This window comes from Mirounga leonina, unplaced genomic scaffold, assembly GCF_011800145.1.
Source record: "Mirounga leonina isolate KUSES-001 unplaced genomic scaffold, KU_Mleo_1.0 Mir_129, whole genome shotgun sequence".
Lineage (NCBI taxonomy): Eukaryota > Metazoa > Chordata > Mammalia > Carnivora > Phocidae > Mirounga > Mirounga leonina.
In genome coordinates this window covers 78,306,628-78,320,790 of record NW_023270323.1, presented here as the reverse complement: position 1 = coordinate 78,320,790, position 14,163 = coordinate 78,306,628, and the positions used below count along the sequence as shown (strand labels likewise).

At 60.2% G+C, this 14,163-nt stretch overlaps 1 protein-coding gene across 1 annotated transcript in view; it reads left to right on the top strand.

Annotated features, from left to right (window-relative positions):
* Positions 1–5,640: 5,640 nt before the first annotated feature.
* ABLIM2 (actin binding LIM protein family member 2) overlaps positions 5,641–14,163 on the top strand; it is a 144,720-nt gene continuing 136,197 nt past the window's right edge. The window contains exon 1 of the mRNA XM_035005364.1: positions 5,641–5,787. Within this exon, the coding sequence (XP_034861255.1) occupies positions 5,778–5,787 (10 nt within the window). The 5' untranslated portion in view covers positions 5,641–5,777. The remainder of the gene's footprint in view (positions 5,788–14,163) is intronic.

The following is a 14,163-nucleotide window of genomic DNA, read 5'->3' as shown; positions in this document are numbered from 1 at the left end:
ACTTCCTTCCATCACCACGACCAACCAGCTCTCAAGACTTTTCCGTGACGGCAGAACACTGCCCGGTGTACCAAAGCACTCAGAGTGAACCGGGCAGATGGAAGTGCGGGATGACGCCCCGCTGCAGACGAGCAGGGCACCTGTGACCCACGCCAGCACAAGTCCCCTTGCCACCTGCCCTGGGACCTCAGGTGAGCCATATGTGTGTGATGGCGGGGTCGGGCTGGCCAGTCCAGGTGTGTGGATGTGCATTTGAGAGAGCAAGGCTCCAAGATGTGAGTCACATGTTATTTTTACTCTGGGTTTCATATGGCATGCTTTTAAAGTATTGGGTATTTGGAAAGAGCCCACAATGAAATCATATTTCATTTGTTTCCCCACTTGGCTGTGGAGGAAATCAATTCTCAGGCTGTATTTGGAGGTGGAGGAAGGACAGAGAACCTACAGCTTTGGCGAGAGCGTGGCTGGAGGGGCCCCGTTGTCATCCAGGGCCACTGGACTCGGTCTGCTTCCACTGGCTGTGTGACTTTGACTGGGGGGTTTCTGCACAGTTGGGTTTTCAGGGCAATACCTTTCTAGACCAGGTCCCCGGGGAGCCCAGCCACCCCGTGCTGCTCTCTGCAGAAGAAACTTGTGGGAAGCCTGAGCAGACCCAGGGCTAGGTCGGAAATGTTGGGAGGGGGCTCAGGAGAGTATGACCTCTTTTCCTTTCCGTATGCTGAGTGAAAGGTGGCAAGGGGGACCACAGTGGGGAGCATGTCGATTCCATAGGTCAGTGGCTATAGTCTGCACTGGAGACCCCGGGATGTTCTGCAGACCTTGAGATGTTCAGGACACCATGGGTTGCCCTGGAGACAGGGGGATGTCCTAGAGACTCCGGGATGCTCTGGAGGCCCCAGGATGCTCGAGACCAGGGGATGGTCTGTGGAGACCCCAGGATGATGTAGTCTTGCCTGGCAGGCCTGACGTCTGGTGCAGGAGCCAGACAGGAGCCAGATGGCAAGACCGGGAAGTGATGTGGCAGAGACCAGCAAGACCACAGGGAGCAGAGGTGGCCTCTGGCTAAGTCAGGGGGGCTTCTCCAAAGAGGGAATTTCCACTGAAATCCAGAGGGTGAGGCTGTGCTATCCAGGTGAGGGTGGGAGCATTCCCAGCAGCCCAGGGGGCAGCGGGCCTGGTGTGGCTTGGATCCAGAGGGGTTGGTCCCTCTGGGCCGTGCAGCCCATCCTTGGCCCAAGGTGCTGAGCCTGGTCATTTGGCCTTCCCAATTCCTCTTAGCGGTGATGCCAGACCCAGAGGGCACTGTGCCAAAGCCCACAGCCTCCTCAGAAGGACCTGGGGGTGCATCCCAGCTCTTCCACTTGGGAATAGTTGGCAATTGGGTAAGCTAAAGCCTCAGTTTTCCTGTCTACAAAATGGGGATGATGATGGGTTTACTGGCACTGAGCTATCCCAGATCCTGACTGCTCACCTCCCCTGGCTTGGCCCTGGGCATTCTCCTCAGGGGCAGTTTCCACCGACCCTCAGCGCCCAGCACCTGAGCATGAGGCCGGCTCCCCCCGGGGGTGAGAGAAAACCCCTATCCGGGCTCTTCTGCTCCATATGAGTAGCCCCCTGGCCCATGGGTCGCTGGCCCCTCTCCCTCCCAGCCCCTCCTGGGCTGGCCTCAAGAAACCCAACCCAAATCTCTACCTGACTCCGATTGCTGGGGTCAGCACTGCCACCCAGCCATGCCCAGGCCCGCCCCACCGGGCAACGTTCTATACTTCCCAAGGCCTTCGTGCTCTGCAAAAGGGCAATACACATTCTCAGGACAAATGCCCCTAATTTTGAAGCAATTTGTAGGCCTGTGGAACAGTGATAGGTGCCCATGCTCGTCCCAGGAGTGTTTGTCACCGAAAGAGAAGAGCCTTTCCCTGGGGGCGCTTACTGTCCCCTCCCGACCTCCTGTAGGACCTGGCACCTGCCCGGCTCTGCCATCTTGGTTCAATTACATGGCCGTCCTCCTTCAAGTGCCACCACAGAGCAGCGTCCACACCCAAGAGCCTCCTGACCCCAAGGCGGCCGTGGCAGCCCCAGAGGCAGCAGGCCCAGTGCCCAAGGCCCATCCGGGAGGGACAGAGGCAGGTGCTCCAACCTAGTCCACAGGGGCCTTGGAAAGCGCAGCCCTTTCCACGCTTCCCTTGAGTGAGGCCTGGCCAGGCTCTAGCCCCTTTCCAAGGCTCTAGGGTAGAAGACCACAGCCCTGCTTCAAGGGTCCTGGAAGGATTAAGCCAAATGGACCGTGTGAGCTCTTAGGTGGGAACCATTGGGCAAAGGCGTCTATGGCAAGAGTGGGCATAGAGCTGGGCCAGGGCGGGGTGGGGGGTCAGCGGGGCCACTGCCTGGGGCATCCTCCTGCGAGGGGTTTGAAGGGAACCCCCAATGAGATGTCGAGCTGGGAGGGGCCCCAAGGAGCAGGTGAGGCCCCTACATTACCTGCCGGGGGGCCTGGGCTGGGAGGGTGTCCCTCTGTCTGCAGGTGGAGTGAGCCTGGCAGGAGGAGGGCAAGCTCCCAACACCTATGGCTCCATCTGCATCTGCACCCACCCAGGCCCAGCTGTCCCTCTGAATGTACGTACTCTAATGCATATCAAAGGGTCTTGGTTTGCCTGTTTGTCTGGGACCTCCCTGTGTCAAGGAGCCCCTTGAAGGCCCTCTGACACCCCTTCCCTCGGGGCCTCAGGTGGCAGCATTTTCTACAGTGAATCACATGACTTGAGAAACAAATTCTTGTTTTCTTCACTAGAACAGTGCCCAGTACACTAAAGGTGTCCAATAAATGTGGGTGGACAGGAGCACCTGGGTGGCTCAGATGGTAAAGTGTCTGCCTTCGGCTCAGGTCATGATCTCTGTGTCCTGGGATCGAGTTTGGTATCGGGCTCCTGGCTCAGCAGGGAGCCTCCTTCTCCCTCTCCCTCTGCCTCTCCCCTGCTCCTCATGCTCTCACTCTCTCTCTGTTTCAAATGAATAAATAAAATCTTTTAAAAAAATGTGAACGGATAGACGGACAGACGGATGATGGACGGACGGATGGATGGATGTAAGAAACACACATGAGAAAAGAAAACAGTCTCTGGGGGAAGTGATGGAACCCACTTCTCCCCAGTCTGTTTTAATAACAGTAATGATAATGACCATCATTTATGACTTTTTGCCAGGCACTTCTATTACTCCGTTATCCTTTAACAAGTCCTACTGGGGTTGAGACTGTGCTTTGAAGGATAAGGAAAATGAAGCAGAGAGAGAGCAAGCAAATTGCCCGAGGTCACACCTGGTTCAGAGCACCAGGGATGAGAAGCAAAGTGTGGGTCAACCAGTGTCAGCGGGCGCTGTGCGTGCGGGAGGCGAGGACACGCGAGTAGGCCTGCCCCCGTGAGAGCCCCCCTTGCTCAGGGACCCGCTGAGTGAGGGCAGAGGGTCGGTGGTGGCACAGCTACGGGACCTAAGTCAAGCCCCTCCCTTACTGCTAATTTGCTGGGTGCCTCTGAGCAGGAACTCCCTGAGCCTTAGGCTCTGCCCTCGTGAAAGAATGTGCCAGAATCACATGACCCTGAGATCCTTCCAGGCTGAGAACCGCTGTCACTGCTGTTTTGACAGTGGCTGCTCTGAGAGACGAGGCCAGCTCCGTGGGGAGGCCTGGCGGCCACACAACAGGCTGAGCTCTGGGACCAGCCAGCACCGGGCCACCCACATCCACCCTCTGACTCACGGGGACTCGGGACTAAGTGCCCGTCCACACCTTGGTTTTTCCCACGGCCAATTGGTGCGACGGTGACCTCCCTGCCATCCTGACCATGCTCTGTGGAGGAAATCATATGCTTCCAGGAGGCTATTAGGAACTTTTGGAGACATGGCGGGGGCGCAGGGAGGATGCTGACGCTTCTGCCGGGGAGGAAGCAGGACTGTGGGGCTTGGCAGAGAGCTCCCTGCTGAGGGTGAGTGGTGGCAGGCGCCCTCCCACCCTCTCCGTCCTTCTCCCCCTTCATTCAACAGGTATTTGTGGAGCGCCCACCCTGACCAGGCTGTGTGCGAGGCCGAAAATCGAAATACTAAAGGCAGGATAAGGTCAAACTTGTTTATTGATCTCCCCTCCGAGCAGTGCATGGCGTGCATTAGCCAGTGTAATCCTCACAACCAACCTAAAAGGTGAGAACTCTGTCTAGTTGGAGGATGAACAATGAGGCAGAGTTTGGCACCTTGCACCAGCAGGTGAAGCCAGGCTCCCCACCAGGTGGTCAGGCCCCTTGGGGCCTCACCACCAGGTGGTCAGGCCCCTCGGGGCCTCCAGCCCTGCTGGCCTGCAGCTGCCCTAGCCAAGACCGACAAGGCAAATATAATGCTCTCAGCCAACGGTGGCTCCTTCACTCAGCTTCAGTGGTCCTGATGCCCACATAAGGGAAGGGTCTTGCTCAAGGTCGCACTGAGAGGGGAAGCTGGGTCAGGAAGAAGCCATCTGATCCTTTCTAGTGCTCCTTCCATCACAGTGCACTTGTGTTCTGGGGAAAAGGCCCCAGTGGGCAGGGATTACAGCTTGCAGCTGCAGGCCCAGCCACCGCAACAGGCTAGAGTGTGTGGGGCCGGGACTGACTGGCCTGGCCTATGGCTGATTCTGCGGGACTTGGGCTGTTCCTGGGGCCCCTGTCTGGGGTAAATGGATGCTGCTGAGGACCAGATTAGAGTATCTGCTCCTGCATCCTTTTTCCATTTAGAGTCCACATTTCCAGCGGTCAGCCCTCCTCTTGTTAGCATCTCCCAAAAGCCTTGGCCCAAGCCAGATGTCCTCCTGCCACCTCTCCCCGCAGTGCCAGGTTCTGACTCTGCCTCCTGAATGCTCCCCCAGTCCAGCCTGCACCCCAAAGTCCCCTTTTGTCACTACCAGGCGGGTTCCGCCTGCTCCCCTTGATTTCCTGACGCCCACCCCTACTCTTTCCCTCTCCTGTACAGGACCCCACTCTGTGTTAGGCGCCTGAGGTCACAGAGGGCAGTCGGTGACAGCGAGGGGCTGGGGCCCCGGACTGCCAAGGGGTAGGACGCACCTCCCTCCTCGGGCGCCAGCCAGTGCACCGCTCCGGAAGCCGGCGGTGCGCTGTTCTAGACCTGGAGCGGCGCCGCAATCCCAGCCCGCGCCCCGCCCAGCCTCAGTTTCCCTGTCTGCAAACTAGGGAAGGTGGTGGGTTGGCCCAGAGGTCCTCGGGCCCCTTGCAGCTCCACGACTCAAGAAGAGCTGCTCCAAGGTTCTGCCGCTGGGCATCCCTCCGCACCATTCCGGGTCATCGAGAGCCGGCGCCAGCCAGGCCGCCCGCCAGGCCCCGAAAACAACCCCGCAGAGACCTGCCGGCGGCTGCGGGAGGCCGCAGCGGCGTCTCCTGCCTGCGCGTGCGCGGGGCGCGCGGCCTGCCGGGACTTGTAGTCTGTCCATTCGGCGGCGGGGCCGCAAAGGCAGAGCGGCGGGGGTGCTGCGCCTACACTTCCCAGGGTGCGTCCCGCCCGCGGCGCGGCGGGGGCGGGGGCGGGGCGGGGCGGAGCTGCGCTCAGGGGCGGGGCTGGCGGGGGCGGGGCCGGCGGGGCGGGGCCAGAGGCTCCAGGGGGCTGCGGCGGCGCTGCGGGCGGGCGCGGACCTTGTCCCGGGTCCGCTGATCCGCGGGCAGGCGGTCGATCGCGCGGGCGCGGCACCTGCGGGCAGGAGCGTCTGGCTGCCGTTGCGCCGGACAGCCCGTCCCCCAGCTGCTGCTGAGATGAGTGCAGGTGAGTGTGGGGACCGAGGGACCGGCGCGTCCCCGAGCTGGATCGCGGCGCAGCAAGGGCTGTGGAGGCATTCTGGGGCTGCACCTGCTGCACAGGGGAAATCACCCAGTGCTCCACCCAACTTTTACCCCCAGGGTCTTGCAAACCCTAGGGCCTGTCAGCAGCCCTCTGCCCCTGCGCCCGGGGCGCGTGCAGCTCCGCAGAGCGGTCTGGGGACCCCCTTCCCCCCGCGCTGGCCAGGGTGTCGGCGCCGGGCTGTCTGGAAGGCGCCACTTTTTTGCTTCTCACGGGTCCCAGGTCGCTGCAGGTTGCAGAAGGCGACCGGTACAGGCGAGGGGCGCAGGGCCGCCGCAGACCCTGCTACACAGAGGTGTGATCACACCGGGGGCTTTGCGGCAGGGGGCGCCGCCCTTGCGCGGCGCTCACTCCGCCTGAGCGGGGAGGGGGGGGTGTCGTCAGGCCGACCCCCAGCGCCCTGGGCTCGCCCGCTGCAGATTTGGGGGTGCAGAGCCCGCAGGTGTGTGCGGCCCGCCCCATCTCCCTCCAGTCAGCATCTCTCCGGCGCCCCCTGCGCATCCCCACTGCTGCCTCCCGCCGCGCCCACGGGATCTGACAGCCTCTGTGCCGGCCCTGGAAAATCCCACATCGTCACAAGCCAGCCGGGCCTATTGCGCTTGGGGAAACTGAGACCAACAGCAGGGAGACCTTGGCATGAAGAGTCTGATGCGAGGAGCCCGGTTTTGAGAGTCTCCTGTGGCCCCGCACTGAGCTGAGCTGAGAGGGTTGGTCTGTACATTCCCTGGGAGGGAGGGGCCGTCACCCCATTTTCCAGGGTGCGCCCAAGGCTCATCAGGCTTGAGTCACTTGCTCAGCTCACAAAGCGGGGTGGGGATTCGAACCGGGTGCTCCCTGACTCCTGTGATCTTTCCTCTGAGCCTGTTTGGCCACAGACTGCAGTATGGCCCTTGGCCATGGTGCAGAAAAAAGCCTGGACAAGCTGGGGGAAAATCAGACCGGCCGAGGGGCGGGGGGTAGTGTGCATTTGGTGAGTGCTTGCTCCCTGCTCTCGGTTTAGGAGGGCTGTTTCCAGGGACCCACCTCGCAGGGGAAATCGTCTCCTCCCCCTCCAACCCAGGAAGGAGGGACCACACTGGCAGTGGGCGTTGAGAGAGTGGCTGAGAGCAAATGGCAGGCATCGAGAGACAGAATTCTCTAGAAGAGGATTTCTGAAATGTCCAGCCTGTTATCTGGCGGTGGCTGGGGAGCAGGGGACCCTGAGACTGGCAGAATCTCCAGACACGTTTATCTAATGGCAGGTGGGGATAATGGCAGGGTGCACACAGGGTAATTCTAGGCTTTCTGGGATCATAATTGTTACCTCCGGTCCCCCCTATAATCAGGAGGAGCCCTGGAAGGAGCACTGGCATTTGTGGTCGTCCTGGGAGAAGGGCTATGTGGGCACTGGGGGCTGTGGGGGGGGTCATGATTCGAACAAGCAAGGGGCCTGGGGTTTGACTCATACGTTTGCTTGGTGGCAAATTGTGATCTTGGCAAATGGTGGCACCTTCCCGAGCTCAGCTTCCTGAGGTATGAAAGCAGCACTGTGCCTTGCCTGGAGAGGACGAGATTCGAGTGGGAAACTGCACACATAGTAGGTCCTCAGTGGCTTGTGATGGTCACTGCCGGAGGGTCACGCTCCCCTCAGCCTCCCTGCGTTGGCTCAGTCTTTCGGAACTGCCGGAGAGTCTGCTGCACATCGGCCTGTGGCTCATGCCCCAGATGTGTCCCCAGGCCACCCTGCAGTGGGGGAGAGCGTGGTCCCTGTGCCTGACACCTGGCTCTCTCGTCTGGCCATTGTGCACATCCTTGGAGACGGCTCGGGTGTGGCCTCTGGGCCCCATATTCATGCCTACTTGTTTTGTGGCTCATTGATGTTGGGTGGCTGGGGGAATTGTCACAGGGCGTTCTGTGTCAGGGCTGGATCCAAATCCAGTGCACTCACTATGGGTTCCCTGTGCCTCAGTTTCCCCAACTGTATGGAGGGAATGCCCTTAGTTCTGCCTGCAGTCCCGGCCCACACGTATGGGGCCCAGTAGATGAGGCCTGTGGCGGTGACCTCATAACGTGGCAGCCTCTGGAGTCACGATGGGCAAGGTGGGGCGGAGGAGGGGACCTGAGCTGGGAGGGGCTCCAGGGCCAGCCCTGCCCCCGATAGGTGCCAGGTCCTGGAAGTCCAAGTTCAAGGTGTGGCCTTCCTCCTTGACTTGTAGATGGCCGTCTTCTCTCTATGTCCACAGGGTTTTCCTTATGTACCTGACTGTGTCCAAATTTCCTCTTCTTGTAAGGACACCAGTCATATTGGATTAGGACCACCTGCCTGGCCTCATTTTACCTTGATTACTCTGTAAAGTCCCCCTCTCCAAATACAGTCACATTCTGAGGTCCTAGCGGTTAGGACTTCAGCATGTGAATTTAGAGGGGGCATGATTCAGCCCACAATGGGGGCAGGACCAGGTGGAGAGCCTGGGGGCCTGGCTCAGCTGTCTTGTGGTCACAGCTGCCCGGTTAGGATCCCAGAGCTGGAAGGGACCTGGAGGATACTGCCGTCCAAACCCACTGACATGCTCAGAGGGGAAACCGAGGCCCAGGGAAGGAAAAATAACTGTCCAGAGTCAAGGAGAGAGTGTGACAGAGCCGGGACCTGAGCCCCAGTCCCCTACTCTGGTTGGCACAGCCCTGGGTCTCTGGAACAGGACACATCTCTTCACCTAACCCAAGGGTGGACAAGGACGTCGCCGCAAAGATGTTCACGTCAGTATGACAAATGTGGGGGGGGGGGGGACGGATATCAGCCAGCAGGGCTGTCCCTCATTCAGTGGCCAAGGGCTTTCTACCCGCGCACCGTGAGCCCAGCGGGAACAGACTCAGCCCACATCCTGCCGAAGCTTCTCAGGGTCAGGGGAGTGGGGGGCGCATTCTAGCCAACAGTGTGCGAGGAGATTCTAATGTGAGGAGTGATGCTCAAGCAAACCAGCTTCTCTCCGAAAACAGCAGACGGCAGAATCGTACATCCTGTGTGATCTCGAGTCTGCTAGTTCAGTAAAGGAGGAAAATCTGGAAGGACACACATCCAGATGTCAGTAGTGTCTCCCTCTCTAGCGGAAAGAGGAGAAAGAGGTTTTTCCCACATCTGCATCTTTATCCTTTCTGTGACTTTCCCGAATTTTCTTCGTGGTGCGTGCTTCTCTCTTGCAATTAAAAATCCAGTGAAAATGAGGAAGCATTGCTGCCAGGTCTAAGGAGGGCTCGTGGAAAGTCCATGACTCGGTGGGAGACCCAGACCTTTCTGTTCCACAGGGGCCACTGTCCTTTGGCTCGGGAGCTTCCCACAGGCAGGGGACTGGTGCCCGGTTCCCCTGCGTGACTCCATCTGAATCAGATGCAGCAGAAGACAAATCATTCTGACCCAGAAATTCATCTGAAATTGCATCGGAAAAGGACAGTTGTTGCCCAAGACCCAGCTGGCGCTCCCTGGCTCAGCATGTGCATCCCTGAGCTCGGATCTGTTTCCTCTGAGGTTCAGGGTTACTCCCTAACCCGCCACCCAAGACCCTTTGATTCTTTACGGTTTCTGTCAATGAGGTAGTTTGGGGGTAGATGGCATATTTTCTGGAATCAAGCTCTGACTTTGATGAACTCTTGGCGAGTCCAGTCTTACTGTCCCAGAAAAGGGAGCGTGACCTTCACTCATGGAGAAGTCACCTGTCTGATGCGCTGACCCTCCAAAGCGTCCTCTGGAGCGTGGGAGAGCCGCGAGCTGGCCAGAGAAGATGGGCACATCCGGGTAATGAGAGGAGAGGGTGGGAAGGGGTCCAGCCGGTGGGGTCTGTCCTGGCACTGGCCATGGTGGCTGACGGCCAGCAGCTTCCAGGATGCGGGCCCCTCCTCTGCCCCGACCTGGGGGCTTCCTCGCACCCCTTGCTCTGCACCTGCCTTGGCAGGACGTGGTAAGGCCTCCCCTGAATCGGGTCTGTTGAGCTCATTCCGGCTCTGCCCCCTGCTAGCATTCTTGATCATCGAACCTCTCTGTGTTTCTGAGGCTGCCCCCCCGGGGTCTCCGTAGGGACCGAGGGTGCAGGTCCTGACATGTGGGAGAGGCTTGCAAAAGCAGAGTAGTTGCAACAGGAGCGCACGGGTGGTGCTCAGGTAGCAGCCCATTTCTGGAAGACGATCCCGTTTCGAGCTGCTGAGGGGACCAGCCAGATGCGGGCCAGCCCAGACGGGCTGCAAACAGCGGTCCTCGAGGCTGCGAGGACGCAGCGCACGGCAACCTGAGCGGAGCATCTTTGTTTACTTGGGGATGTTTCCATCCCCGAGGTCTCTAGGGTGTCGGGCTGCACCCTACTTCAGTGTCACGGCAGTCACGGCTCAGGGGACGCTCCCTCAGGGCCCCACGCCTGGCCTGATGCTCCTGAACCCTCACAGCACTTCATAGGGCTGCTGGGGCGTCCCCACTCGCGGGCGGGGAAGCAGATGCCCAGAAGGGGCTGCCCGTTGCCTGGCAGCACGCCACACCACCTGTGAACAGCAGAGCTGGACTTGAACCCCGGTGTGCCCAGACGCTCATCTTCCCAGCCGGGTGGCTTCCGTCGGTCTGCCCCCACCCCGCCCCCCCGTGCCCACATGAGCCGGCTTCTGTGGGCGATTCACGGCCCCTCATAGTGTGGGGCTGAGTGGGATGGATAAGGCTTGACCATTTGGGACATCATGGTAATGCTTTGTCCTGGGCCGTGAAGCATATTTGCATCTTCCCAGTGTGGCACCTGCCTGCGCAGAGCCAGACTCACACCCGGCTCTGTCTGCCTCGAGGGCATGCTCTTTCCTCTGCCTTCTATAGGGGCTCCCGCCTGGGGTCATAGCACAGCCCAGGGTCCACTTCCAGACAGCTCCGACCATGAGAGACAGTTTCACCATGTCAAGCCCGCATGCCTCTCTGTAACTTTGACCCTCTGGCCCCAGCTCTCCCTTCCACCAGGTCCTCGAGGTCCTCTAGAGCTGCCCGTTTCCCCTGCAAGGCAGCAGTCACCCCATTGCTGGTGGCTGAGCTCCTGGGAATCCCAGCCCCACCCACCTGGACTGCTGTGTGACCTGGGGCAGGCTGTCTTCCCTCTCTGGGCCTCAGAGTCCCCATCTGTAAAGACAGGGGCTACCGCCATCCTCGGGGGTGTGATCTGCTTCTGACAACCCTGTCTCCTTCCACTGTTCCCAGAGCAATTTTCTGGGTTTGAGGCCAAGCCAGCATTTCAGGGAATCATGGCCTCCCATCATCCTTTTCTGCCACATAGACCCCATCTGACAATTTCGTGGCAGGAAGCTCTCGCCCTTTACGTGGAGGCTCCCTGATATAAGGGAGTTTCTCCGCAGCCTGCCAGGGAAGCCACGTCTGCGAGTGTCTGTCTGGTGCCTGAGCTGGGAGACCTGAGTCCTCCTTGTCCTGAATCCTCCTTGTCCGTGGGCAGGACTGGGGAGCGTGGAAGGTGTGCTTTGAATCCCGTGGTGCTCACTTCCCCTGGACGCAGCCGATAGCAAGCCCCACTGGGTGCTGGGGCTGGTCCTGGGCGCCTTCTGCCCTCGGTGGGCTTCCAGGCTAGGGGCAAGCCAGGCATGTACAAAACAGCTTCTGTCCCAAAATGGCATGTTGGGGGGTTTCCTGTGCGGTTTGCTTTGCCTGAAGATTTCTAAGCAACGAGGGAGGCCGCCTTGATGGCTTGGAAAGTACGGCCATGGCTTTGGGGTCAGGCTCACCTGGGCTCCAGTCCCAGGCATTACCTGCTAGGTGTGTCCCGGCCACTGGATTGCATCGTTGCTCTTTGCCTCAGTTTCCCCACCTGTAGAGTGGAGATAGTGCCTCCTGCTCTTTATGATTGCTCGAGGGCCCTGGGCGTGCATGGCCCCAGGAGGCAGGTGGAGTGGTCTTTGTCCCAGCTGTCCACACCCTCCAAAGCTCAGGGCAGACCTCAAGATGCTCGCCCGGAGAGCCCCCACAGACTGTCTGTGATGGGTGCTCCCTGAGCATCTGGCCAGTGGAGGGGTGAATGGAGGATGGACCTCGGGGCCCCTCTTCGCGCTCAGCCTCCCCCAGGGTTTGCCATCATCCTGGGCTAAGGGTTCCTAGCTGGGCCTCTCTCTGACGCTCTGCTTCTCCTTGAACTTCAGCAGCCACCATCTTACTGGGACACGATGTCTCCAAGTCCCAGTTGGTGCTGCAGTCTGGCATGAAGTTCAAGAAGGAGGAATGGCCAGGACCTTCCCCATGGCCCCCACTTCAGTTTCAGAGGCTTCAGGGTGACCCCACCCCTGTGCCCTGCGGTGGTCTGGGTTCAGGTTCCGCTAGTGACAAGGACATGGATGCAGGTGGATTGCCGGGGAAGCGCCCCCAGGAAGCACAAGTTGAGAGGATGAGGCATGAGATGGGGGGAGGGGAGAGTGGGGGCATTTGCATGGGTGGGCAGTCGCGGTGGGCCTGCTCCTCGGAACCATCCCCAGTGGGATGCTGGGGTCTTTAACCTCCAGGGCAGAGGGCCAGTCCTGGGGGGCACAGTCCCACCCTGCTCTGTGCGGGGCGAGCAAGGGTCCACCGGGCTGGGGAGGCCTTGGGCTGCAAAGTGATGGACCTATGGGCTTGTGGTGGGCACCTGTCCCCATCTGCCCCAGGAGACCTAGAGGTGGGGTGAGGACAGGTGTCACCCCAGCTGCCACTCCCAGCCTCAGCCCGGGTTGAGGCCCCCTCTGCTCCCAGCCTTCAGCAGCCCCTCAGGCTCAAAGCCATTCCAGAACGCTCCTTGAGTCTTTTGACGACTATTTATTGAGCACCTCCTGTGTGCAACACGCTGTCCTTGCTCCTGATGCCCAAACATCCTCGCTTGCGCTTTTCTTGCTGCGCTGCCATGTGCCTCCCTGCCCCCGATCCTGGAATTCCTCCTCCTCAGTCTTCCCAGCTCCTAACTAGGATTTCAGACTGCCTATGATGCAGCCTGCCCTCCTCGGAGCTGGGGCAGTGGACAGAGCTGGGGTTTCCTATCGGGGACTAGGGTCTGGCTCTGGCTATGGTGTGACCCAGGGCCAGGTGCTGCCCCTCCCCGGATACCTCATCTCGGATGGTGGGGGGAGCTGGGTACTGGCCCCCCGAAGATGTCCCTGTCCTTATCCCCGGAACCTGTGCATCTGCTGGAAAGAGGCTTTGCAGATGTGATTCAGTTAGAGACCTCGCACTGGGGAGACTACCCGGTGGGCCCCTCGTGGTCAGGGGCCCTCCGGAGAGGGAGGCAGGAGGGCGGAAGCAGAGTTCAGAGGAGGGAGGATGGAGGAAGGCCCCGAACTGGGAACCAGGGCCAGCAAGGGATCCTCCGCTGGAGGCTCCAGGAGGACCCAGCCCTGCAGACCCATTCCAGGCTCCGTCCCCCAGACCTGTCAGGGCTTACGTCTGCTTTAGGCCTGTACGTCTGGGACCATTTGTTACAGCAGCTGCCTGACGCTCAGATAGATGGCCCACCTTCCCTGCCTTCCCCGCTGCTGGGTCGGGAGCCGGGAGGCCCAGGGACAGGAGGGCGGTGGCGTTTTGCAGAGTGAGATTGTTCCAGACCCCTCAGTGGTGTGAGGCTGTGTCGTATCTGTGCATGCACGCCACCAGGGCCTCCTGCTGCTCGTGGGGTTCGGGGAGCACCTTCATGAACAAGGAACGAGGGAGGACTGCCCTTCGAGGGAGGAGGGGCAAGGAGGGGTCTGTGTTCACTGAGAACCTCCGGGCTCGTAACGTGGGCTCTCCGCGCGCAGGGCAGGGGGTCATGCCCCAGGCTCCGGACGCCTGGCCGGGGCGCACAGCACACGGGCTGGGTGGGGCTGGTGCTAGTTCATGTTCCGAACGTGACTCCTGATTATGCAGGAAGCTGGGGCTGAACATCTGTGGTGTGTCCGGTAACTCGCCAGCCAGGATTCGAGCCTGGCAAGCTCCTGGTTCCAAACCCACATCACCCCTACTCACGTCACCCTCTTGGACCTCCGTTAGCCTTTCTCTCGTGGTCATGTCACACCTGAACCGCAACCTCTGTGCAGTTTTAAAGGGTCCACATCTGCGGGGTCTGGAGCCATGCATTTCTCCAGCTCTGGGGGGCCTAGTCTGACACCCCCTGGTGAGTGGGGAGGAGTGTCTGGCACAGTCTGATCGTCCCCCCCCTAGGGGGGAGGGGGGTCTGGCACAGTCTGATCATCTCCCCTGGGGAGTGGGGAGGGGTCTGGCATAGTCTGATCATCTCCCCTGGGGAGTGGGGAGGGGGGTCTGGCACAGTCTGATCATCTCCCCTGGTGGGTGGGGAGGGG